At 35.8% G+C, this 27,874-nt stretch overlaps 1 protein-coding gene across 5 annotated transcripts in view; it reads right to left on the reverse strand.

The window, feature by feature from the left end:
- The window catches only part of LOC127946992 (membrane-associated guanylate kinase, WW and PDZ domain-containing protein 2-like), an 87,906-nt gene that overhangs the window by 47,533 nt on the left and 12,499 nt on the right, over positions 1 to 27,874 (reverse strand). For 4 of the 5 annotated variants that reach the window (XM_052543860.1, XM_052543862.1, XM_052543859.1 and 1 more), the window contains exon 2: positions 8,233 to 8,349. In XM_052543860.1, coding sequence (XP_052399820.1) covers positions 8,233 to 8,349 — 117 coding nt within the window. Of the gene's footprint in view, positions 1 to 8,232; positions 8,350 to 9,751; positions 9,885 to 27,874 lie in introns of those variants that run through there. The other variant, XM_052543861.1, reaches the window with a different exon arrangement.

Below are 27,874 nucleotides of genomic sequence, written 5' to 3' on the forward strand. Positions count from 1 at the left end.
TTATAGATTAGCCTGTTCACCCACACTGACTCCAGTCTTTTTTACTCTGATGCTTGTGTTGAAAAAGCTACACAAGACTTCCTTTTCTCTCTGAACATCTCAACAATCTGTAGCTCAGGCTAATTACTGCATCGAAACACTGTTTTCAAGAAATCAAATCGATGATCAGGAGCCGCGTAGCCTAAAGTGTGCTACGGTTTTGTGTGTTTTGGTTTATTAAGTGAAGAAGAACCTAAAAAAAAAAACTCTTTTCTGAAACTCCAAGCAGATCCACAATCTACCATTTCAGTCTCGGATGAAAATATGGATTGGTTGATATTCTTTCCACACTCATTTTAAGTCCGCCTTTGAAATTCACAAGAAACATCCACTTATGTGTGAGTCTTAATCAAGGCCAGCTGATGGTTAAAGGATGATTTTAAACTATTCAGACAGTAAAAATGAAGGCAATGATTCAGGAATAGATGAGTCAGACATCATGCTTGTTCAAACTATGAAGCTCTGAATAGGCAGGGGAAAATCGAAGGCTCACGTTTGGATAGAGCACACCTCTCTGCTTCACTCGGTGGTCTGGTGCGACTGTGTGTTTACAATTGTCTGTACAATTAACTATGTGTGCAAGTATGTGAAACTGTGCCTTCAGGTGGAACAGTGATCCCAATATGATCCCATTCAAAATGCTGCTAAAAGGGATACTCCACTCCAAAATGAAACCTTTGTCATTAATCACTTCTCTCATGTCGTCCCAAACCCGTAAATGCTTCGTTCGTCTTCGTAACACAATTTAAGATATTTTGGATGAAATCCGGGAGGCTTGTGACTGTCCCATAGACTGCCAAGTAAATTAGAAAGCCGCGCCCCAAGGATACGTTTTCTACATGTATTTATGCTTTGATTTGTAAGAAAACAGCGCATCCTTGTGGCGTGGCTGAAAGAGAAGAGCGAAAGCTGCTCATGTTCTCCAAAATAGTGCTACAGTGATGCAGAGGCAAAAAGGAGACAAATTGTTGAATAAAGTTGTTACTTTTGTTTAATTCGCGTACAAAAAGTATTCACGTTGCTTCATAACGTTACGGTTGAACCAATGATGGCAGATGGGCTATTCTGACGATGTCTTTAATACTTTTCTGGACCTTGACAGTGAGTGCGTTATCATGCACATTCTTAAGCCGATTATGCTTAATAAGCTAAAAAAAACTCTTGGTCATGTAAATGCGTTTTTTTTTTTTTTTGCCTCGTTCTCTGATTTTGCATGGCATGTAAACGCAATAACCCACTTTCTGTCTGCTTATTGATGTGCGCATCTGTGAAACGTGACAGGAACGCATCGTTAGTTCGGATTTAAACAGATCTAGACCAAGCAAATGTCGAAGTAAAGAAAGAAGGAAATATATCACAAAAGCAGACTTTATCATGACACAGAAAATGATATAAATGGGATCTCATCTCGTACAGCAGAAGTTGAAGTGGCTCAGTCACAACACTGCGTTTATAACTGCATGAGAGGATAATAGACGAGCTGCAAGTTGCAAGTTGATGTTGCAAGCTTAATTTAACATCACAAATGACAAATGTATGGAATACTCTGAGTCAGATACACAAATAATTATATTTTGACGTCCCTACAAGGAAATAACCTGATTTATTAATGAAGTCATGTAAACATGGATTACTTGCGTTGTCAGGTTACTGATGTGCTTGTAGACGGGGAAAACGGGTTATTTTAATAAGCTGATATTTGTGAGTTATCAGCTTACTGGTGTGCATGTAAACGTGCTCAGTGGGATGACATGAGGGTAAGTGATTAATGACAACATTTTCATTTTGGGGTGGAGTGTCCCTTTTAAAATTGTCCATTTCCCTCCCATCACTGATTATACAACAGGTTTGTCTCCGTGTCCTGGAGATGCCAATTTTCAGTCTCAAGTGTCTCTCAGTGGGATCTACAGGCACATATTTTGTCCACCTGACAGTCCGGCGGTGAACACCTGCAGCATGCATAATGACTCTCTGCATGGCTATATAACTAGTCCCTGAAGAACAGCAAGTCTCAGGCACGTCAATCCAAACGTTCACTTCGTATGAGCTGTGAGGATTTGTTTAAAGATTCATTCAAGTAAAAACTGAATACATAATGCCAAAACATTTTTCAAAGCATTATGTGAAACATTCATACATTGTTTATCAGGAGTCCCGCAACAACTCTACCAACTAACTAAAGACAAGCATTAAACAACACAGGTAAAGGATTTACAACTGTTGATATGTATACCATTAACTCCAGAAATAAAGAAAGACACAAAGATAGAAAAAAAAATGTTTCATGCTATTCATTTTTGAAGTCTAATGATAATGTAGGTATTATTGTGACAAAAATGATGCTGATATGTCTTGCCAATAAGACGAATAAGGCCTTGGACATACTCCAGTTCGGATGCAGACTACTTTTTTCCGACATCCATGCAGGAGGAAGAGCAATAGAGTCAACAGTCACTAGCACGTGCAGCAGCAGCAGCCACCCCAGGGTCCTAATGTCCCTCCAGTGAGGCCTTTTATTTATTTAGTTGTCTTTGGCCTACTTGTAATACAATGAAAGTAAAATACACAGTAAAATACACAAATAACATTGTTTTTCTGATTAAATAACGCAGTAATTGATGTCATAATATCACAAGTATGTTCTGATTTAAAAGGTCAGAAGCTATAGCTCACATGAATAAAAATCACAAACATGACAGTTGTTAATTAAATAATTTTATATATACAGATTTATTCATTAATGGTGTAATCTATATGTATTTTTAAAAAGATTATGAAAACATAAATACAAGGAGCTCTAAAAGATTTTCAGAATTTGTACAACTCTTTTGCCTTAAACCTTCTTCGAATGATAAATCTTCAAATATAACATTACGGTTATCACTGCATCTGAAAATAAAATGCAGTGATTGATTTGAAGTTGATTTATAGCAGTTTTCAAAGCTTTCAATTTACACGTATTATAAAATAAATTCATTATTGTTTAATTAATTCTAAAAAGTAAGTTTTTGTTAAAAACTAACCAAAATGTAAAATAATTAATCTCTGAACAGGAGAGTCTTGGTGTTGTTTCCAAACTAGGGATGCAATGATTAACAGATTTTGTTGGTACGATTACAGTCTGAGGAATAATCACGGTTTCACGGTTATTATGCATTCATTCATTTTTACAACACTACTAACGTATAAAATCACATGAAGACTTTTCAGATTTTAAAGTGTTATTTATTGCTGCCTTTTGAAATAACAGTAATAAAATAATACAGCACAAAATAATAATAAAGACAAACAGATGTCCATCTCTCCCTTTGGAATTAAAAAAAAGATGACCTCTGCTCTGAAACATCCATGTCAGCATTTCCCTTTTGAATATAACAAATGAAAAAAAGACCATAAAACTATTTAGTGTTATTAGTTTGTAAATTTTTCTACATTTTATTTAAACCTGAGGTAGAGAACTTGGAAACATGGTGAAAAAAACAAGTCTTTGTTTTGTTTTTGTTTTTTACTTAAAACAAATAATATCATAACAGGGATAATAAATCTCAATGTTAATTAAGTATCGTTACTGATAAAATACTAATATTAACTTGATTTATCCCAAGGAGAACTGTTATTGTCATCAACTATCATCCATAACATTCATTTTAATTGTCTTTTTAATAATTTATCTAATGTTACATGTGGCAACTTTTATTAATAAAGTAAATTAGATACTGGATCGCTACATTTCATCTTCACCTATAGCTTGATAAAACTGCATGCAAATCTTGCACGAATCGCATACAACGCGGTTTGAGAAAAGGTCAGCGCAAACAGAGTCAAAGATGAAAGCTGAACTTTAAGCTTCGCGTTACAACATCTGACCTACAATCCAGAGTTCAATGCAGTGGAAAACAACGGCACGATGCATATGAAAGGCCTCAGAAACATGTACGGAAAATAGATTATCTTCTCACCAGCTCTAAAACCCATCAAAATTACTCGCGTCCTCTGTTACAGTCACACAAATGTCTGTTCATCTTCCGTCGATGCACTTCACAAACAGCTAACTGTCTAAAATGATTATATATCAGTGGTTGATGGCTGACAGATACTAATAGGGCTTTGCTAAGCAGTAGGCGCACGCTACCAGCGGGACGCGGCAGTTGCATTAGGCTGGATGTAGAAGATGTGAGGTGGGGGTTAAAAACGAATATGAAAGTCTAATTGTACAATACAAGGCTCCGACTGCCCTGAGGAAGGACAGGCCCTTTCGTGATGCGTTCTGTCGGCCGCTCATCAAAGTGACAGACGTGATCCGACAGTGTCACTGCCTCAAGTGAAAGCAAAGCATTATTTTGCACTGTCACTGTTTGGCTGGTGGAAATAAAAGCTGATGTAGAAGAGAAAACAGAGAAAAACTAGAGAATCCAAGCACAGAGAGGGGGCTTGTTGTCTTTTGTCATATGTCGTGTGAATTTACCAGTGAAGTGGTGTTGTGAGAAATAAAACCAGCAATCCCTTGAGATCAAATAAAAGGGTTTTCAATTTTACTGGTACTTAAAATGGATATTTGTTTGGATTCGTCCAAAAGGGAATAGAGAGTGTTTGGGGAAACTATTAACTGAATAGCATGTAGTTTAAGCTGTACAGCTGCTACTGTTCTTTAAAAATAGCATTTAAAAACAAAATATGAGTGACTTCCAGTTCTCATTTTAGAAATAAATGTGGTTATTTCGCATTTTTAATTCAAATGTTATTTGACAGAGAAATCAGTTACTGATCTCGAAGAAAAACTGAAAGAAAATTTAGATTTATATATACACATATAAAGAAAATGCACAAATAAAAAAGGTTACAAATTTGTAAAGAATTTCAAATTAAAAGTTTCAAATTAAAAGTTTTTAGCATCTTAAAAAAAAATTATCTGCAGTTTCCCAAGAGGATTTTACAGTGCAGCTTAAGCACAATCTAAAATCGTAATACTTTTTTTTTTTTTTAAACAAATCTGACATCGTTTCACAAAGACAAGCAAATTTGCCATGATTATTAAATGATAAAGACTGAACCCAGTTATGGAATTATTGTGTGTGTGTGTTTGTGTGTGTGTGGCAACTACTAGTGTCAGCGCAGAGACTTGTGAAATGAGCCATGTCAGAGCAGCGTGCTCCAGCTGAGAGTGAAGTTACACATCACATATCAAACGGCCTGTAGTTACACCTAATGTGGTGACGATGACCAGCAGGATTTGAATCTGAATGTGAACACAAATGCTTCAAGCTACACAAGCCCAAACTGATCCATCATTGCATCCCAAAACCAGGCCGCAAATTCATTGCTCAACGCAAATGCATGCTGCATTCTCATCTCAATAGCAGTCATTCGATGGCAAGACATTGTGTAGATTGACAAATTCAAGTCAGTAAATAAAACTTCCAACAAATGATTCCCAGAGAGCTAAAAAACAAACTGTGAAGAACAATTTTCTGCACCAAGATGGAAGAGAACAAAAATCTATACCAATTCGAAAGCACCATGTAGTGTAATAATGTCCCGACAGCACCCATCTCTTACTTCTTCCCTGTGGGACTGTTAAACTAGAATCAAACTCTATCTGGCATGTTTTTAATAAAGCAGCGCTATCACATTCAGTTACCTAGGTCATGTTCTAGCGCTCTTCTTCTGCTTTAACATTCACGAGACAAATGAACAGCTTAACATCGCTTTGTCTTGTCTTGTCTCTTTCAATCCAGCCTCTGAAACATCTCATAGCAAGCTGTTCAGTTACACTAATGACTCTCGGTATGGGAGAAATAGCTCCAGAAATACAAGCTCATGACTGCACTGCACAGGCATAAATCAAAGGCATCATTTCATCCAGCCGGTTGGTGATTGTGATGTGTTTGTGCACCACTACGGAGGGGGAGGGGGAAACATCAGCAGGCAAGCCTGGAGAGGAAATGCTGGTTGCCTTGGAAACCCTAGGCTGAGGAAGAGAGCGAGCGAGCGAGAGAGGGAGGAAAGGAAAGGAAGAACAAGTGGAAGGGTGAGGAGAGTATACACCACACGCAGAGCTGACCCAAGCATCGCTGTTAGCTACCAGTTGTTTTTGTTTTTAGTTGAGGTGAAAAAGACTATTTATGTGCAAATCTATATGAAGAATAGATTTATCTATCTATATCCAAGTATATATATATATAGATAGATAGATAGATAGATAGATAGATAGATAGATAGATAGATAGATAGATTTTAGTTCATTTTAATTTCAACATTTTCTTCTACATTATTAAAATAAAAAAATATATTTATTAATATTAGTTAACTGACCTAAGCTAACATGAGGTAGCAATGAACAGTTGTATTTTATATCAAATATTAATAAATACTTTAAAAAATGTATTGCCGCTAAGTTAGTGTTAGTTAACGCATTAACTAATGCTAACTAATGTTAGCTAATAATCATATGTTACCATATGGCTCAAAATAAACAAAACTAATTTAACTGTTAGGTTCAACCTGTGAATCAAAATAGCAAAATCAGTTATTGTCAACTTTTCTACCCTTACGAAAATTAACCATGGATTTATTAATGTAAAAGTAGAGTAGTCTCAGGCTCAGACGTCACGCCCACGGACCATTGGCTATACGTCTGAATGCATATGGGACACAAAAGTAGAAACACTTCAGGAGTGTTGAAGTCTTCATCAGATTGGTTAAATTCTACAGGATTTCTGGGAGACGAGTGTGTCGCGTTCTTTAACGTTATGCCTGGAAACAAAGACACCGTTCAAGAGTTTTACACACCGGTCTGTTATTGTGGCGACATTTCGACACCCCGAAACGTGACGCTGAATGAAACTAACTGTGATTGGTTGTTTGACATGTCGGTCAAAATGGTCTCATGGGCAGTTGGCCAATGAAAGCTGCCATGAGTTCCAGAACTTCAGCAATCATTTGAAGGTCTGGCTATGCGAGACCTTCAAAACCATCGTTAATTTGTTGTTACCATGGTTTAACTAAAGTAAGTAATCATGTATTTTTGGGGGTTTTTGTAAGAGTCAAGGTTCATCAAAATATTTTTCTGGTTCAATTTCTCAGTACGAATCTCAAATTAATTTGAAAACAAAACAAACATTGTAAATCAGGTTATTGATAGAAGGTTTTTTTATGTCTACTTTCCATCATATTCTAATGCTAAAACAAGCCATAATAAAGAACATCAAATAGGTAGCTAGTTAGGCAGCTAGCAAACATAAACAACTGCTACCTAGCTAGCTGGCAAAACTGCACCTCAACCATGTATGTCGCAATTCCTCAAGCATTTGATTCTTACCACAGTTATGAAGTCAAATTTGCTACATATGATTTTTAAACACTGCTAACATTCCTGTGATTTACCTCTAATTAGAGGTATTGTAGAGGTATTGTACATTTTGCACAATATTCCAATTTTTCCTATTAGTGAAAAACCCATTCATAATACTTTAAACCAAAATAGTCATATCAGTTCTTTCTATCTGGTTGCATCATACACTGAGATGCTACCCAGACAGCTCAGGGAGGGTTTGTCTCCATGTTTCTCCCATAACCCCCCACAACAATAACAACTTCCGCAATATTACAGTTTGGCTCCTTTAAGCTGGGACTACCTTCCCTCACAGATCTTCTGGCAGGTTTGGAGAGTCTGTCCTCACTCTCTTTCCAAAGTAACAAACAAAAGCTCCATTACATTCAATCAGACCAGTAGAATGTTTTGCAAGACAAATACTATTAAAAATACTAAAATTGTGCAACAAAAAAAGACACTTCCTGTGTCCTAACTAGGCACAATGTGACAAGCAATTTGTCTGTCCAAGCTAAATGCAAAACTGCATAGAAGATAGTTGATTTCTAAAGTATATATATAAGGAGCAGAATTTTGGACCAATGAGATTTCACAGTGGGCAGAGCTACTATGCAAATGCCCTATCGTTTTTTAAATGTTGTGGTTAGATGGAAAGTTGTTTTGTTTTTACGGGTTGTCGCAGATAACTACATCAATTCTGGTTAGGACACTGGAACCAGATCCTCATTTAGTAGGTTCCAGAACTTGAAGTTCCGTATTTGTGCACTATATTTATGGAATACGAAAAATACCAATGCTGATAAATCCAAACTATTTGCCATGAATAAAACAAGATTCTTAAAACATATGTAGAGGTTACTTACACGGCACAGTCCGGAGGTAGAGGTTATCACGTATGATTTGCTGAAGCTCGTGGTCCACTGAACCCTTCTGGAACCGTAGGTTGAGATAATGCCGGAGATCTTTATCCACAACACCTCCTAAAAAAGGATGAATAAAACTGGTTAATTGGTAAATGCAGAACCTTAGACACCCATACAATTTGTTTTTATTATTTACTTTATGAAGTTAAAGTGTGTAGTTCCCCCTCCTTATATTTTCTTGTCAATTGCAGATAGGGGTTTACAGCCCTGTGGGTAGGTAGGTTTAGATAGCATACAATACATATAAATCAATCAACAAAATAAATAATAAATAAATCATCTAAATGTATATATTTTATATATAATTTTACATATAAATATATATTTGTAAATGTGTCTTCAACAGACAAAGCGGTTGTTTTTAAATGCAAAATGGTATGTTTGAATGAGCTGAGTTCCACAAGGTTCACTCTTAGGTCCTTACAAATTCAATTTGTTTTCAAGCCTCTCAGTTACTTCATGAAATCCCTTATAGAGCATAACATTAGTACAACCTGTTTGTGGAGTCTGAATAAGCTTAATAAAAGCTTTAAGTTGTCCCATTCATGCAGTTAATATTTGGAATTGGCTTCAAAGGTTTCAATTAAATATGAATAAAAATATATTAAATACAATATGATTCCTTAAAGAGTCACTACACCATTCAACAGACTATGTTGTCTGGCTCATAATTATCAGACAGATAGTCATCCAAAGGTTCCCTAACAACATCATGAGTAAGATTAACTGAGAGACACCAAACAAATGAAAGGTAGCTTAAGAACTTGTGCTTTCTACCTTTTCTCTAAGGTGAACAAAGGACAGAAAAATTACAAATCATCTCGCACTACTGTGCCTCAAGAGAGCCAAGCAGATCTTTTTTTTCTGCTCTAATCATAACCTTGACCATTCGGCACAGCTGAGCACGGATATACTGTTGTAAATTAAAAAATCCAGCACAATGTATGAGAAGATCCTTTGAGAATAAAAGCATCTGGCATAAACCTGCACACCATTTCGCAACTTCAGAATACATTACATCTCATTGTTACCGGTTAACAAAGGCAAAAAAACTGGTAGTCAAATTCATGGCAGGTGTCTAAACCAGACATCACCATCATCGTTTTCCCATAAAGCTAGAAGAATAACCATTGTCAAAATTTTGTATTATCAAATCTCTCCATGACATTGTGAATGGAACGTGAAGCTAAATTAGGAAAAAATGCAACAATCAAGCTTGCACAGCTGTTGCAGCGGAAAAAAACACATCTGAATACCGTCACACCATTCCAAGGAAATGACAAAAGGAACAATCACACAAGAAGACTTCTTTGGTCAGAAATTCTAAATAAATATCTCGTTTGTTGTCATGCATAATTATAGTGGCTCTCTCCTCCCCATCTTTCCCATAAAAACTGTATCCCAATTGTAATTCCAGCGGTCCAGATGATGCTCCTGTCACTGGCTTGGATATACTCACCCCTTCCAAAATCCTTGCTGCTATTCCTCTTTGTGCTTACAATCCCATTTTAAACTAGTCCATTATACATCAACGGATGCAGCATTGATGGAGTCTCCCGTTCTGCAGCTAATTTAATCCAGAGGAGAGCGAGAACGGGAGGAGGAGGAGAAGGAGAAGAAGAGACAGAGTCAGAGTCGTCGACAGTCAGGAGACAACAGAGAGGGAAAAAAGGTTCTGCCAGCCGAGAGCCTATCACAATGAAGCCTGTATTCTCATTTGCTGGCTGGATAGTGAAGTCTAATATCGCCCCCTGACTCTAAACAACAGTACTGCAAGGGTTGCGGGTGAGTGTGCGTGATACAGATGCTTTTGGACACACCACCAAAAAGGCCATCTTGTTCACACCAGATGCTTCCTGCTAAGTTGGCATCGTGTGAACTTGTTGACCTTGTGAACACATCAGTGTCAAGAGTGAAGATGGCAAGTAGGAATGCACACTAAGAGAGCACAATGACCCGACAAGTCCAGCTGGAAAGGAATAGGCTATTTAAAAATGACTAAAACAGTTAGGGTTCTAACAATTGCATTACTCTAAAACTGGTTAGTTATAACTTTGCCTACAAACTAACACATGCTTTAAGGAGAACAAAGTTGCTTTACTATATACATACATTACATACAACACTTACACAATTTCTGGCAATATTATTGAATTGATTGCAAAGACACTATTTGGAGAGAGCTGAACTGATCACTGAATCAAAATTACCTGTTTTCTATTGTCCTTTTGCATTTTCTGTACACGTTTGTTTATGTTTAACACTGTTAAGCTGCTTTGACACAATCTGCATTGTATAAATCGCTATATACCCTCACCTAAATGATTATTAGGAACACCATACTAATACCATGTTTGACCCCGTTTCGCCTTCAGAACTGCCTTAATTCTACGTGATATTGATTCAACAAGATTCTGGAAGCATTCTTTAGAAATGTTGGCCCATATTGATAGGAGAGCATCTTGCAGTTAATGGAGATTTGTGGGATGCTCATCCAGGGCACGAAGCTCCCGTTCCACCACATCCCAAAGATGCTCTGTTGGGTGACTTGACTATAGAAGACCCCATGAATTTATTTCATAAACCCCCTAAAATCAAAACATTGTTAGTTTCTTTGTTTTTTATTAGTGATTTTAAGGCATATTTAGTTGGGTCCACACATGAAACATTCACATGAATTTTAAATTAATTAAATTTGAAACATAAAAATAATGTATCTTAATATCTCTTTGTTATTTTATAAAACTGACTTCTTTTATACATATGAATATACTTTTGTCAATGCTCTTTACCTAAAAACAATTGCTGAATTTTAGTTAAGAATATGTGGAATTACATTAAAATCACACTTTCCATATTTCCTCATTTATGGCAGTAGTGACAGACCGACAAGGATACTGAAATCTCAGGTGTTGGTGGATATTGACGGTAAACTAAGATCAACATTTCATTCTGAAAGATGTTATTTCAGTGTTCACAGGCTTGCAGTTGAGTTTTAAATGTATTCTGGTCATCAAGAAGCTTGATATTTCAATTGTTTGGAATATGAGGATGAAAACTATACAGCAGACCAGAGTAATAAAAACCCATAGTTATGGTGAGGCAGAGTGACCTTGATATAACCCTTCAGAAATGTAATCATTAAATCATGCGGGTGTCCAAGCTGGTATGCAAAACATCTTCACATAACAACGGTGTAGAAAATTAATGAATGGTGAAATTCAGCTGAGGAATGAATGCACAGGAGGCCTTTCAACTGATCTCAGATCGCTTATCTCGCTGCTCGGCCTGAGAAAAAAAAAAAAAAAAGAGGCATATATCTGCTGTGAATACATCTTCATGATTCAATATTACAAGGAGGTCACAGCTGAGATTCTGTGGAGGACGACAAACCTTTGACTCATGAGAGAACCCGGCTGTTTCATTTGTCAGCACAACTGATGACACAGTGGACAAAGGTATGACGTGAGGGTGAGAGCGAGTCGGACAGCTGTTAAAATCTCTCGGTCTCGCGCTATCACTTTTGCTCAATCCCAGAGGACACCTTTGTCATCTATCAGCCACAAGTGATGACAGATGCTTGTTGATTAAACAGTCAATAAATGCAAAGACTCAACTGTGAGATATTGTCACGATTGTGAGATTTTGACATTTAAACATCACATTTTGAGACTAAAGTCATATTTTGAGATATAAAGTCTGAGTTGTGAGGCATATTAGAAACCAATTCTTAATTATGATATGTAAAGTCACAATGTGAGATTTTAAGTAATATTTTGAGATATAAAGTCACCATTATGGGAAACAAAGTCATATTTATGAGATAAAAAAGAAAAATTTTGAGATATAGTTAAACCGTTATAGAAATAGTTTTAAGTTGTGAGGTATAAAAAAAAGAAAAAAAAAGTGATATATAAAGTCATATTTATAAGAACACAAGTCATTATTATGAGATAAAAAGTCACATTCTGAGATTTCAGGAAAAAAAGTCAAATTTTTTAAGATATAAAGTCACGATTACAATAATTATGATATACTGTGTAGTCATACTGTGAGATGTAAATGCTTAGTTATGAAATATACAGTCACATTTAGAGATAAAGAGTTACCATTACAAGAAACAAAGTCACAATTAATAGATATAAAGTCAAATAATACGATATAAAGTCATAATTACAAGCAGCAAAGTCTCAATTGTAAAATACAACCGTGTTGGGAGATTGTAAGATTGTAATTCACAATCACGAAGAACTAAGGCACAAAGGTTTAAAGTCACAGTTATCTTTATTCTTCACGCTGAGGTATAAAGAGGTTTTCCACAGGTCTAATCAACGATACGTTCCATAAGATACGGTTAATACTCTCTGATAAGGTGGAAATATGTCACCATATTGATTTGTTCTCACTAGAGAGAAGGTTAATAAAACATTCCAATAAGTTTGAGCGGTTTCTTTTTGACAGCATAATCACAGCTGACACAACGGTCCTCGCTGAGGACAGATGAGCAGCGAATCGATCGCCTGAAAGTTTTCCTACCCTGGAAAGTTGTTTGGTGCTAGAGCCCTTCGGCTCAAACAGACTAAAGCGAGAGCAGTGGTAAAGCTCTGGACATGGAGAAGAAACCCAAGTGTGATGCCGGCCAATCAATATCTCCTATTCACTACCTCCGACTCCTACGAGAGGTCAGATTCTGCATCTTCTTTGAGTAGACACAAACAACACACAACATTTCGGCCTCAGCTGTTTGTTTCTGTCTATATAGGCAGAAATATTCAATCACTGTACTTCCTAGTAGGGCTGTAGCTATCGAATATTTTAGTAATCGAGTATTCTACCAAAAATTCCATCGATTAATCGAGTAATCAGATAAAATGTGTTTTTGCTTAATTATATTGACGCGATATTGAAAATCTGACGGGTAGGTTAAATGTTGGGACACCGGACATTTATTTTGACGGGTTGATGTCACAGTGACTTCATGAGCATTTGACCTTTTGATTTGAGTAAAACTAGCATCACATCACATACACAGACTGTAAAGGTTTATGTGTATGTGATGTGACGCTAGTTTTACTCAAATCAAACGGTCAAATGCTCATGAAGTGACTGTCAGAGCAGTTCTGGAGATGTTGTTCATGTGTTCATGTCCTTATTCAGTGAGACAGCAGACGCTGAAAACACCGCGAGCGTCACGCACGCTTCAGTGTGATAAAGGAAGTCGCGCTTCTGCTCCATTCATTAACAGAGACACACAGAACTTGCAGGATTTATATTTAAATAGACTGTTCCGGCTTAATATTTACAGATATTAGTCCATATTGTGATTTGATGTAAGTGCAATGACCTATTTTTGATTAATTTATTCTAAATTTGGCAAATTCCGTGCCATTCCGCGTTAAGCTGTAAATTCCGTTTTTATGACTGGATTCCGCGATTCCCTCCGCGTTTTCTGCATCGCGGAAATCATAGGGCCCTTGTTGTGGTATGCCAGCTCTATATTGCAATGGACACACACCACGACGTTCTCCTTGCAGTATGCGATTTTGGACGCAGCGCCTGTCCATTTTTTGGGTGACGTAAACATGTTGTGTCACATAAAAAAAATAATAATTGCGAAAGAACCTGACGTGAGATTTAAAATAAATTAAAAGAGGCTTCGAGGCAGAGGCATTTGCCTCGATAATTTTTTGTAATCGAGTTACTCGAGGAATCGTTTCAGCCCTACTTTTTTTTTTTTTCTTTTTTTTTTTTTAAACAAGCTGGATTGTTGTAGCTGTGGCCTAGTAGTCTGGAACATCAAGCCATAGTGTTCACTTGGGTTTGAACCTGGGTCTCTCCAATATCTAGATCAATAAAAAAAGCACCAAAAAGGCCAAATAAAATGGTTCAATCCATCCTGTGAGATAAAGCCATAAAAATAGCTCTTTTGCACTACGTAGCTTGAAAAATTACAATCAGCAAAAGGAAGAAAAATGACCCAGACAACTGGATTTGAACTCACAAATAAGGCACGGCAGCCTTTTGTCTTTTTGACTCAAACAATCCACATTAACAATTAGGCGTGAATCCAAACCGCATAGCCGGAGCTATCAATCTCTTCGCTTTGTTAAACTAAGAAAAGAGAAAACTGCTAATTATGGTTCTGAAGATCTCCTTCTGACTCACTTTGTTTGTCCTGTGATGATGATTCACATTTCAAAACCACTCACATCTCTAACTGTAACAACCCAAAGGCAGCAGAATTATGTTAAGACACATGGCAATATACACTAATTTGAAGTGTTAAAGTGCTGGAACCAACAAAATAAAGTTATGGCCTGTAAACCAATAAACTATTATTATATTATTTAGTAAATATACTATTTTGTTTGAAAAAAAAAAAAACAACTTTAAAAAGAAGAGTCCATTCAAAACTGAAAATGTACTCATCATCAGGCCATCCAGGAAGTAGATGAGTTTGTAGAGGATCCATTTCAACCCTCTACAGACACCTTGGAAATTGAGTCATATATATATAGGATATATAGTATATATAGTAACCCCCGGCATCCTGTCCAAATTTGCCCATTGGCCTCTGACCATCATAGCTTCTCAACCATCACCAAACACTGATTGGCTTCATTACTCAGTCTCCTCTCCACCAATAAGCTGGTGTGTGGTGGGCGTCTGGTGCAATATGGCTGCCGTCGCATCATCCAGGTGGATGCTGCACACTTGTGGTGGTTGAGAAGATTACCCCGTTCTATGTAAAGCACTTTGAGAGCCCAGAAAAGCACTATATAAATGTAAGGAATGATTAATATTATTATTGTTATTCATGAGCTGAACTCAAAGATCTAAGACTTTTTTTTAACAAATCTGTGTTAGTGAGCACTTCTCCTTTGCCGATATAATCCATCCACCTCACAGGTGTGTCATATTAAGATGCAGATTAGACAGCACGACTGTTGCACAGGTGTGTCTTAGTATAATATATAGTAATGCTATATATATATATATAGTACTGTCCCAGGCTGTTGCACTGTTTCATTCAGGCATGCCCATACGCAGTTTATGTAATCGGTACTATGTATTATGTTTAACTTTTTACTTTCTTCTTTCCAGTTTTAATATTATGTTTAGATTATTTAAGATTTATGTATAGTCTTTTGGACAGTATACAATGTGAATTTTGTAGTTAATGTTGTCTTGTGTAGCACTATGTTCCAGGAGAAACACTGTTTCGTTTCACTGTGTTCAAGCTGTATAGAGCTGAAATGATAATACAGCCTTTCTGACTGACATTGGCTAAGGCCCGTGAACCAACAACCAATCACAGTTTGCTTCGTTCAGCGTCAGTTTTCTGGGTGTGGAAATGTCGCCACAATAACAGACCGGTGTGTAAAACTCTCGGATGTATTTGAAAGATTCTATGCAGTGACCTTTAAATATTTCACATACTTTTGAATATCCAGCATTTAGTTGATCCTAATAAGCACTCGTCGTCACAGTTGTAAACACAACTGCTTTGTTCTTTCATGAGGGGGTTTCCAGGTGGAACATTAAAGAACGCGACACACGTCTCCCGGAAATCCCGTATAGTTCAACCAATCCGATGATGACTTCGAAACTCCTGAAGTGTTTCCACTTTTGTGTACCATATGCATCAGATGTTCACCCAACGGTCCTTGGGATGACGTTTGAGGCTGAGACAAGAGTTTATAGCACGCCAAATACATAAACACAGTTGCGCTGCGCATCCATTGAGATTAACTGAAAAAAATAAATGATAAAATCAGATCGTTTGACAGAATGATACTCTGAAACCCTCAGTTTTTGACATGTGCTTAACTTAAACTTAGTCTCCAACTCACACATTGGCGAGTAAAATCGATGAATTTATTAGCCATTGGCTAATATTAGACATCATTTAGTCACCAAGCGTAAAGATTTTGTCACATATGCGAGTGATTTACTCGCAATGTATAGGGTTGCATTGGTGAGCAAGTGATGTAACATTACATTTCTCCAAATCTGTTCTGCTGAAGAAACAAATTTATCTACATCTTGGATGACCAGAAGGTGAGTACATTTTCAGCACATTTTCATTTTAAATAAGCATTAAATGATAGCATAGGTAATCAAAAAAATATATTTAAAAAGCATATATACAGTAGGCTACAAAATATCATAGACTCTGAGGTGTGTTCTTTTGACAAAGGCAAGCAAGCAACCTACAGGTTTAGTACTCCAGAACACAACTGGTTATTTAAAAAAATCAAGGTCTCCCTGAATAAACCAGCATCTGACAACAGACTGAACATGAGGGACAAAGATAAAGATTACATTTATATCATCCTGCGCTATGTTCCAGGTAAAAGTGATTGAAGTCAGAATTAGCCTTTTTGAAAATGGATGTGCATTGACTTTAGGATTGTCTTTCTTCTAAATATAGAAACAAAATCTTTGCACGTCACTTCAAGGTTTCCATTGCTAAAATGACGAGGCCTGGAACATGAAAGGGTTTAAAAAAAAAAAAAAAAAAAAAAAAAAGCACAGGGAACTAAAACTATGGAAACCAAACCATTTTCAGAATGGAAATAATATTGTTATTGATAACTGCTGTTGTTCATACTTTTGGTTGAAAGATTTGAACAAACCCCTCAGCATTAGTATGAAACTTCCAATCGAACTTCTAAGTGTTTTTTGTCTGGTTTGTCTGGTATGCGATATTTCACCACTTCAACAAGCATTGCTCAGATGACTGGCCCTAGATTAATAAAATCAGGCCCAGATTTGAAAGGCATTGATGTCATGTCAAATACAGTATTGTTCAAAATAATAGCAGTACAATGTGACTAACCAGAATAATCAAGGTTTTTCGTGTATTTTTTTATTGCTACGTGGCAAACAAGTTACCAGTAGGTTCAGTAGATTCTCAGAAAACAAATGAGACCCAGCATTCATGATATGCACGCTCTTAAGGCTGTGCAATTGGGCAATTAGTTGAATTAGTTGAAAGGGGTGTGTTCAAAAAAATAGCAGTGTGGCATTCAATCACTGAGGTCATCAATTTTGTGAAGAAACAGGTGTGAATCAGGTGGCCCCTATTTAAGGATGAAGCCAACACTTGTTGAACATGCATTTGAAAGCTGAGGAAAATGGGTCGTTCAAGACATTGTTCAGAAGAACAGCGTACTTTGATTAAAAAGTTGATTAGAGAGGGGAAAACCTATAAAGAGGTGCAAAAAATGATAAGCTGTTCAGCTAAAATGATCTCCAATGCCTTAAAATGGAGAGCAAAACCAGAGAGACGTGGAAGAAAACGGAAGACAACCATCAAAATGGATAGAAGAATAACCAGAATGGCAAAGGCTCAGCCAATGATCACCTCCAGGATGATCAAAGACAGTCTGGAGTTACCTGTAAGTACTGTGACAGTTAGAAGACGTCTGTGTGAAGCTAATCTATTTTCAAGAATCCCCCGCAAAGTCCCTCTGTTAAAAAAAAGGCATGTGCAGAAGAGGTTACAATTTGCCAAAGAACACATCAACTGGCCTAAAGAGAAATGGAGGAACATTTTGTGGACTGATGAGAGTAAAATTGTTCTTTTTGGGTCCAAGGGCCACAGGCAGTTTGTGAGACGACCCCCAAACTCTGAATTCAAGCCACAGTACACAATGAAGACAGTGAAGCATGGAGGTGCAAGCATCATGATATGGGCATGTTTCTCCTACTATGGTGTTGGGCCTATTTATCGCATACCAGGGATCATGGATCAGTTTGCATATGTTAAAATAATTGAAGAGGTCATGTTGCCCTATGCTGAAGAGGACATGCCCTTGAAATGGTTGTTTCAACAAGACAATGACCCAAAACACACTAGTAAACGGGCAAAGTCTTGGTTCCAAACCAACAAAATTAATGTTATGGAGTGGCCAGCCCAATCTCCAGACCTTAATCCAATTGAGAACTTGTGGGGTGATATCAAAAATGCTGTTTCTGAAGCAAAACCAAGAAATGTGAATGAATTGTGGAATGTTGTTAAAGAATCATGGAGTGGAATAACAGCTGAGAGGTGCCACAAGTTGGTTGACTCCATGCCACACAGATGTCAAGCAGTTTTAAAAAACTGTGGTCATACAACTAAATATTAGTTTAGTGATTCACAGGATTGCTAAATCCCAGAAAAAAAAAATGTTTGTACAAAATAGTTTTGAGTTTGTACAGTCAAAGGTAGACACTGCTATTTTTTTGAACACACCCCTTTCAACTAATTGCCCAATTGCACAGCCTTAAGAGCGTGCATATCATGAATGCTGGGTCTCATTTGTTTTCTGAGAATCTACTGAACCTACTGGTAACTTGTTTGCCACGTAGCAATAAAAAATATACTAAAAACCTTGATTATTCTGGTTAGTCACATTGTACTGCTATTATTTTGAACAATACTGTATGTGTCTTTGTCATACACAATCATCTGGGACCTCATCCCACCCAACCGCTGCTGCGATCTCCCACCATCTGCTGGAGGAAGGTCACTGATATTTTTCCTAGAAAAAACATCTTGAATATGCGTGTTTGCAGTATTAAATAATCTTCTCTATGGCCAGCGTCACTGGCATAAATTCATGCCACTGACACAATTCTCTTTTCTCCAGAAGCATCTCCTCCACACCTCACTCCGACCATTTCATTTGTACTTCACCTCATGTTTCACATTAATTATTGTCCGACATATCTGTCCGTCTTTCAATTAAATGAATGGTGCATGTTTTTAGAGGTTTTAAAAGCATAAATGTGAAGTTTACAAATCTGTAAAAGCACTTTTATTCTTCTGTGAAAAACGTGTATGGGAGTTGGAAGAATAAATCAATAATACTAAACCACGATAAACGTGCACAAAAAGTGAAGTGAAAGGGCAATTTAGGAGATTTTAAAAGCATAAAAAAAAAAAAAATTATATATATATATATATATATATATATATATATATATAAATGTATATTTAATTTTATAAAAGCAAATTTTTTTCTCTGTTAACATTAAGTTGTAAAGCTGTTTAACATTGTCTTTTACATTGTCATTGCAACAGTTTACTAAAAGTAGATAAACTTTTACACAGGAAAATTCAAGAAGTGATTTGTTTTCCATGTAAAATCATGTTAACGCACATTGTTTACATCTTGTGGATGTACTATTACTGAAACAGAGTATTTCAATGTTTACAGATTGGCCCCATTCACTTCCATTATAAGCACTTCTCTGAAACTTCACTGTAATATGTTTTTAGTTCTTTAAAGGAAATAAATAATTTGAAATTCATTCTTGTGGTAATCAACATTATTTCACAAATACATGTATTGTATATTCCTTTAATAGTTACAGTACCATACAAAAAAGCAATTAAATAGCTCAGTTTGAAAAAGGTAGTGTGTAACCGGCCTGTTCTGCTGTAGCCTGACTGAACCAACACAACCAAAGACGAAAACAACCACAGTTTGAATTCCAAGTAAATAAATACCCTCTGAGGATCAATTCTGGATCTCTGTGACAAAGCACACGCTTTGGGGCATTGAACAAGACATTAAAGCCTACAGCCACATAGTGATTACTGCACAAACATACCTTTTTCTGCCAGCCTCTATGACTCCAGGCTCTTCAAGCATCGCTTTTGTTTTTTATCCCGCTGTTGAGTAATTCCACGCGAGCTGGCTACTCCTCTTTCATTTGCGTATGCATCTCTAATCCCAAAACAAACACTTTGCTCATCTTCATATTTCTTCACAGCATAAATACGGAAGCAGTGGGCTGCAGAGCAAATATCGAACAGCTTATACACAAATGTATTACAGTGCAACGCTTTTATACGGCAAGACACGTTACTAACATTAAAGCCGATTTCAAAAGTTTAGAATTTTTTGCAGGCCATAGACGTTTATTTATTTTGCAGATGCTGTATTTTAGATCCCGAAGCTAATTCTGTGATTAAACACATAGTGCGAGTCTGCATACTGCGTGGACTCCCTTGACTAAGAATATTTTTCTTTTAAAAAGAACAGATCTCATTTTTTATTAATTTTTATTTAAGTTTTAGATTAAAAGCCTTTCGTGCTGATATAAATATTACCATTGCCTATATCAATTAATTTATTCGAAAACACATGAATTAATAAAAGAAACTGACTCATTAATTTATTGACATAGCATGAATGAGCATGTTTATCATTTCTGATTTAAATTTATGTTTAAACACAACTTTTACTTTAATGATCCAAAGAACATTTTGAAATTAAACAAAAAGCATTTTATTTTAGAATGTCGCCAAAGCAACATTGTCATTTGAATTTAACTTTTTTTTTTTAAACTAACAAAAATGCAAAAACTCAATATAATTTCTAAAACTTTAGCTTAAATGAAAATGGAAAATATAAATAAAAACATTCAAATAGTATCTCAATGGCACTATAAAAACAGAGCTTTTCTAAGAACTTGGCACCGAATCAGAATGTTGTGTGAAACTTAAAACAAAATATAGCTGCAAGCAGCGATGGCGGGCTCAAGCCGTCAGTGCAACGCCACCCCGGTGGCATCGGGAAAACTGTGCCCAGCGGGCATAAGCATTTACAGTAACCCTCTGGCAATCAAATTTTAAGGGATATGGCAGTTAAAGGGTTAATCCGACCCATCTAGACTTTGAAATCACATACACAGAACAATATATATAACTTTAGTAACACTTTATTTTAATATATATAAAAAATTTATAAGTTGTGCATCGTAGCTGACACCTAAATGAACACATTACAATTGGTTTATGACTGCAAGTCTTTCTCCTCAAATGCTATTGAGCTTCAAATTTGCTTTTGAGCCCATGTGAAAAAGTAGCATAATTTACATATGACTTACAGTTTGTTTTAATAAATATCAAACATTCTATTTAATGGTGCATTATAGCTGTCACCTAGATGAACAATTACAGTTGTTTTTATGACTGTAAGTCATTCTCTTCAAATGCTACTGACGTTAGAAAAGTGTATAACAATATCACATGTAACTTTAGAGATGGTCCCTAAATTTGAGACTCTCGAATGTCCAATGTCAAGCCAACTTTATGCCTGTTTTTGTTTTGTTTTTTACTTTATTTTTCTTTTCTCTGTGCCGGATTGCTGATGTCTTTTACCCGGGCATAGATGTCCATCCATCAATTACGAACATTCATCCGCAAATGTCCGAGCGGTCGCGAGCGCGGATGGGAGAATGGCGCATGTTTTATTTTTTTTGAGCTACTGGGATGGTGCCCCCTCTGTGAGTTGGTGCCCTACGAAGACTGCGTATTCTGCATATAGGGAGCGGAAGTACTATCTGGAAGATATATTCCTCAAACCGTCGTACAAGAGGAGGTGATGCTAGTACTTCAAGCATCTCTCAAAACCTATCTGTTCATAAAGCCTATATATAAAGTCTTAATATAGTATTCCACAATATGTTGTGCTATTCTAATATTATTGTGGTTTTTTATTGACATTGTTATTTGCTGTTATTTTTTGTTTTAATATTGTTACTGTTGTTACTTGTTGTACGGTGACCTTGAGTGGTTTGAAATGCGCCTTAAATAAAATGCATTATTATTATTATTATTATTATTATTATTATTATTATTATTATTATTATTAGCTGTACACTTGATTAAAAAAAATATATATATATAAACTTATGCAATTGTATATATATGTATATATAGTGTGCAGTTTTCTTTTATTGCATCTTGAAATAAATGTTTCTGAGTTCTGTGTTTGTTTATTTTTTTATTTTATTTTTTTATTTTTTTAGGAAGATTACAGCCTTTAATCTCCTCAAAATAAATGTGCATATAAACCATGAACAATTTAATTATAGCTGTATTTATAAAATGCTTACTAATGACTATTAATTTTGGGAGAAGGCTATATAAAGCAGCAACAGTTGATGTTGAGGCCTAAGATATTTCTTAAGCTGTAATGATGAAAAAACAACAACAACACAAAATTGCTTTTTTTTCTGCTGGTGATTAAAGAGATGATTAAATCTCCCTCCCTCTCTCTCTCTCTCTCTCTCTCTCTCTCTCTCTGACACCAAGCCCATCCCCTCTCCCACACATTCACACAAACTCAGCACACACACTTAACACACAAACACACACACACATTACATAGCTGTATTTATAAACTGCTTACTACTGACTATTAATATTGGGACAAGGCTTTATAAAGCATGAACTGACTATTTACTAATGAGTGCAGTTATTATAAAGTGTTATCAATGCATTTGCTAATGTTAACAAATTAGACATTATTTTACAGTGTTATCAAATCCTTAAATGACTCATAAGCATTTGTGAAAGTTCTGCTTGCATTACAGCTTAGTATTGATCTGTGAGCTGAACAGATTTACTGTTACATCTATGAGATTATGTAAATTCAAATAAATATAATGTCACAGGATGTCATAGGTCAGTATCAAATGAGTTTGAAATTATTATTTGCAGCACAAATAAGTTTTTTTTAGGATTTTTAAAAATCCCTAAAACTGTCAGAAAAAGGTTAAGGCCTAAGCTATTTCTATGTGAGTGGCTAAATTTATTTTTGTTTTTATAATTGTAATACACAAACTATGAAATTATACAAAATGTATAAAAAGGTAGATAAATAAATACGCACACATCAAAAAAGCAGCCAAGTCGAATGAGTTTCCTTTTTTATATAGATTAAAATTGAAGACAGAAGCAAGTGGTAAATGTGGTCACTTTAATATTCAAATCCAGTAGATCCAGTTTATGTTCACGTGGCTGTTTTCGTTTATATTCGCCAAGCTATATGTATTTTGAAATAATCTTGTCCGTGATGTGTTCGTTCGTACGACGAAAGACAGAAACCTGCAGCTCAAGAGATATGTTATTCTGCCAGTCGCGCTTTCAAATAGTCTTGCACACTTAAACGGGTCACAAACACCTGCATTTAGCTCTTGTAGTGTTACAATGGGTTTATTGTGTGCATTTGTGGTAATATTTTATTTAAAAAAGCTCTTAAACAAGAATAAATTCGTTTGTTTTGAGCTCGACACTGTACGCGCTGATCGGAGGCGGTGATTTCAGATAGGCAGCTGCAAATATTTCATTTTCACACAAACAGTTCAAAAACATCTGAATTTAGCTCTTGGTGTGTTCTAATTGGTTGATTGTGTGATATCGCTGTAATAATTTATTTTTAAAAGCTTTAAAACAGGAATAAATTCGTTTTCTCTGAGCTCTTTACTCCAGACGCTCGTGATCACAGCGGTGATTCATCTCTCCTATTTCTCACGTATCTCTGGCCAGAAATAATTTATCCATGAGCCCTGAACCGGTAATAATCAGATATGTTGGTTTAGCTTGTCAGTGTGAATTAAATCTAAGTATTTATTTGTATTTTTAACCGATTTAAAAGTGAAAGTAAAAGTCCGGGAATTGAACCTGTAGGGGCGCTATTTCTCTCAGACAATGGAAGTCTAAGCACATATACTCAAACTGAGGGACAGAGTGAGATGAGATGTTTGACAGTTTTTTAATTTTCTGTTATCCATACAGTGTTGTAAAGCCGTGAAACTATGCATATTTCCTCAGAATTACTTATTTATCTGTATGAAAAAAATCTTTGACGAGTTTGGAAGCTGCAATTTAAAAATACAATAATGATTCCCTTTGTAAGGTCATTTAAAAAAATCACCATGGCAAAACCATTCAAGCTATCCAAAATCCATTCACAATTTAAGTTCCTATCAGAAATACTGATGTGTGTTCAGAGTTTTGTGAAATTCTAAGTATGTCATTTGCCTCAAAATCACCTGAGAAGTATTCCAGTTTGACATGTTGCCACGCCAACAATTTTTTAGATATCAATATCCCCCTTGCAGATTTATATCGGCTGTGTTTTAACATTATTCTGATGAAGTTTGAAGCAAATCGAGTAATAATAAGATGCTGACAGAGGGACAGAGTTACATCAGATGTTTGATAGTTTTTTAATTTTCTATCATCCATATAGTGTTGTATAGTCATGAAACTATGCATATTTCCTCAGAATGACTGGTCTTCTATGTGTACATTTTTTTGAAGTGTTTAGAAGCTGCACTTTAAAAAAATAAAAAGACATTTACTGGTTACTTTTTTACTGTTATTTCAATAAATCACCAAGACAAAACCATTCAAGCTATCCAAAATTCATTCGCACCTGTTCTGTAAGATAAATTCTTTAAACAGTGGTAAAAGAGGATGTGGGGCTGAACCTTCAAGAGTCACTCAAAACTTATCTGTCCATAAAGCCTATAAAGAATTATTTCTTAATATACAGTTCACAATACTTCAGCTTGTTATTCTAATTAAGTGAGGGTCATTTTATCAGTAAATACATAAAATTCATATTATTTTTCTTTGAAAGATTTCTATAAATGATTTAAATTATACTCGTTTCTACAATAATTATTTAAAAGTAATCCTATAGCTCCATCTGGTGGCCATTATTGGTACTAAGAATTGCAAGCTTGATTTATAAGTTATGATAGTTTTAATTTTATGCTGGCTCTTGAAAATGATAAAGCTATGAAACTTACTGTGCTTCCTTCAAATGATGACTTCTACATATATAAAAAATTATGAAGAGTTGAAATTAAAAATTTTAAAGATATCGTAAAATAACTATTGTATTTTTTTATGTTACTTTAATAAATCGCTATGGCCACACCATTTAAGGTATCCTAAACCCATTCGCAATTTAACATCTTCAGTATATTAGCATCATGTTGAAAAAGTTTGGTGTGAACTACTTATGTCTTCTCGGAGGAGTATGAATTCATTTTTACATGCTGATTTTATCATAAATCCACAATAAAATTTCTGAGTTCTGTATCAATCTGTGTTGTTGTTTGTTTATTTATTTATTATTTATTTTTCATAGGAAGATAACTGAAAAGATTACTCTCCTTTTTAATAAATGTGCTTATAAACCAAGAACAAGCTATTTATAGCTGTATTTATAAACTGCTTACTACTGACTATTAATATTGGGACAAGGCTTTATAAAGCATAAACTGACTATTTACTAATGAGTGCAGTTATTATAAAGTGTTACCAATGCATTTACTAATGTTAACAAATTAGACATTATTTTACAGTGTTATTAAATCCTTTAATGACTTATAAGCATTTGTGAAAGAAGCTTAGTCTTGATCTGTGACCTGAACAGTTTTACTGTTACATCCATGAGATTTTAAAAATGTAGATACATGTCATGTCACAGGATGGAATAGGTCAGTATCAAATGAGTTGAAATTATTATTTGCAGCACAAATAAGTATTTTTAGAATTTTGTTTTTAATTCCTGAAACTGTCAGAAAAGGATAAGGCCTAAGAGATTTCTTAAGCTGTAATGAAAACAGCAATGTTAGCAACAGCAACAAAAAATAACAATTTAAAATACATTTTTTTTCTGGTGATTAAAGAGATGATTAAGTCTCTCTCTCTCTCTCTCATTGTGTCTGCCACTCAGCTCATGCCCATCCCCCACTCACACACACACACTCACACACACACATGCACTCAGTCAGCACACATACATTGCTCAAACAGAGGGACAGAGTGAGTTGAGATGTCTGACAGTTTTTTTTTTATTTTCTTTTAATCATACAGTGTTGTAAGGTCATGAAACTATGCATATTTCCTCAGAATGATTTGATCTTTGTATGAATTTTTTTTTTAAGTGTTTGGAAGCTGCAATTTAAAAATACAAGACAATTAATGATTCCCTTTTTACTGTCATTTCAAAAAATCACCACGACAAAACGGTTCAAGCTAACCAAAATCCGTTCGCAATTTAAGTTCCTCAATGTTTTTTCAACATGTAGACAAAGTTTGGTGAGTATAGTGAACATTTCCTCTGAGGAGAATGCATTAAATCAGAGCTCAATTTAAATATTCAAATCAAAATAGCCGACTTCCTGTTGGTCATAGCTGATGACTGTGAATTAGAAAGTTGTCCGTCTTGATAAGAACAATTTATGTACCAAGTTTGGTGTCTGTAGCTAAAACTAAACCCTCCACTTTTGACAAAAGGTGGCGCTATAAGCATGCCTCCTTCACGCCCTTTTAAAAGCTTTTCCCATTGTCTAGCTATCACTAATACTGATATGTGTTTTTAGTTTCATGTAAATCTGAGGTTGGTGTCTGCCTCAAACTCATCATAACAGAACATTCAAGTTTGACACGTTGCCATGGCAACGCCATATCAGATATCGATATCCCCACAACAGATTTACATCGGCCGTGTTTTGTCATTATTCTGATGAAGTTTTAAGTAAATCGAGTAAAAATAAGATGCTGAATTCAAAACATTTTGAAAATTACTCACTTCCTGCTGCCAGTTGGTGGCGCTATAACGTTGACTCTTAATAGTCACATATATACGATCGGTATCATACACGAACAAACCAATGAAGTTTGATAAAATTCAGGAAATGTATGTGGATGTTATTAGACATTTCCTGTTTCTCATTTCTCGCCATAATTTCCACGCCTCGCTACGGGCAAACCGTTCAAGATATCAAAAATCCCCTCGCAATTTTTCGTCCCCAATGTCTTGAGATCATGTTCACCGAGTTTCGTGGCGAACGGGTTGAAAACCTCAGAGGAGTATTTCAAATTCCAGAGCATGCTTTTTTTAAACAGCCCTGAATAGCTGACTTCCTGTTGGGCGGAGCCTATGACATAAAGTGTGAAAGTTGTTCGGCTCAATGAGATCTATAAGTGTACTGAGTTTCATATAAATACATGCAAGTCTGTGTGAGCTATGGTTCAAGATTTCTGAAGGTGTTCCAGGGGGCGCTATAGAGTCCCTGTGCCACGCCCGGGTCCCAGCCTCTGCGGCGTCCTGTTGGCCGCAGATTCCAATGTGTGTGCCAATTTTCAATAGTTTTTGAGCATGTTAAGGCCCCTAAAAACCCCCGGAAGGTTAAATAAAAAATAAAAAAAATAATAAGAAATATAGCTGCAAGCAGCGATGGCGGGCTCAAGCCGTCAGTGCAACGCCACCCTGGTGGCATCGGGAAAACTGTGCCCAGCGGGCATAAGCATTTACAGTAACCCTCTGGCAATCAAGTTTTAAGGGATACGGCAGTTAAAGGGTTAATCCGACCCATCTAGACTTTGAAATCACATACACAGAACAATATATATAACTTTAGTAACACTTTATTTTAATATATACAAAAAATGTATAAGGTGTGCATTGTAGCTGACACCTAAATTAACACATTAAAATTGTTTTATGACTGCAAGTCTTTCTCCTCAAATGCTATTGAGCTTCAAATTTGCTTTTGAGTCCATGTGAAAAAGTAGCATAATTTACATATGACTTACAGTTTGTTTTAATAAACATCAAACATTTAATTTTATTGTGCATTATAGCTGTCACGTAGATGAACAATTACAGTTGTTTTTATGACTGTAAGACATACTCTTCAAATGCTACTGATGTTAGAAAAGTGTATAACAAGATCACATATAACTTTAGAGACGGTCCCTAAATTTGAGACT

This window comes from Carassius gibelio, chromosome A25 (genome assembly GCF_023724105.1).
Source record: "Carassius gibelio isolate Cgi1373 ecotype wild population from Czech Republic chromosome A25, carGib1.2-hapl.c, whole genome shotgun sequence".
NCBI lineage: Eukaryota > Metazoa > Chordata > Actinopteri > Cypriniformes > Cyprinidae > Carassius > Carassius gibelio.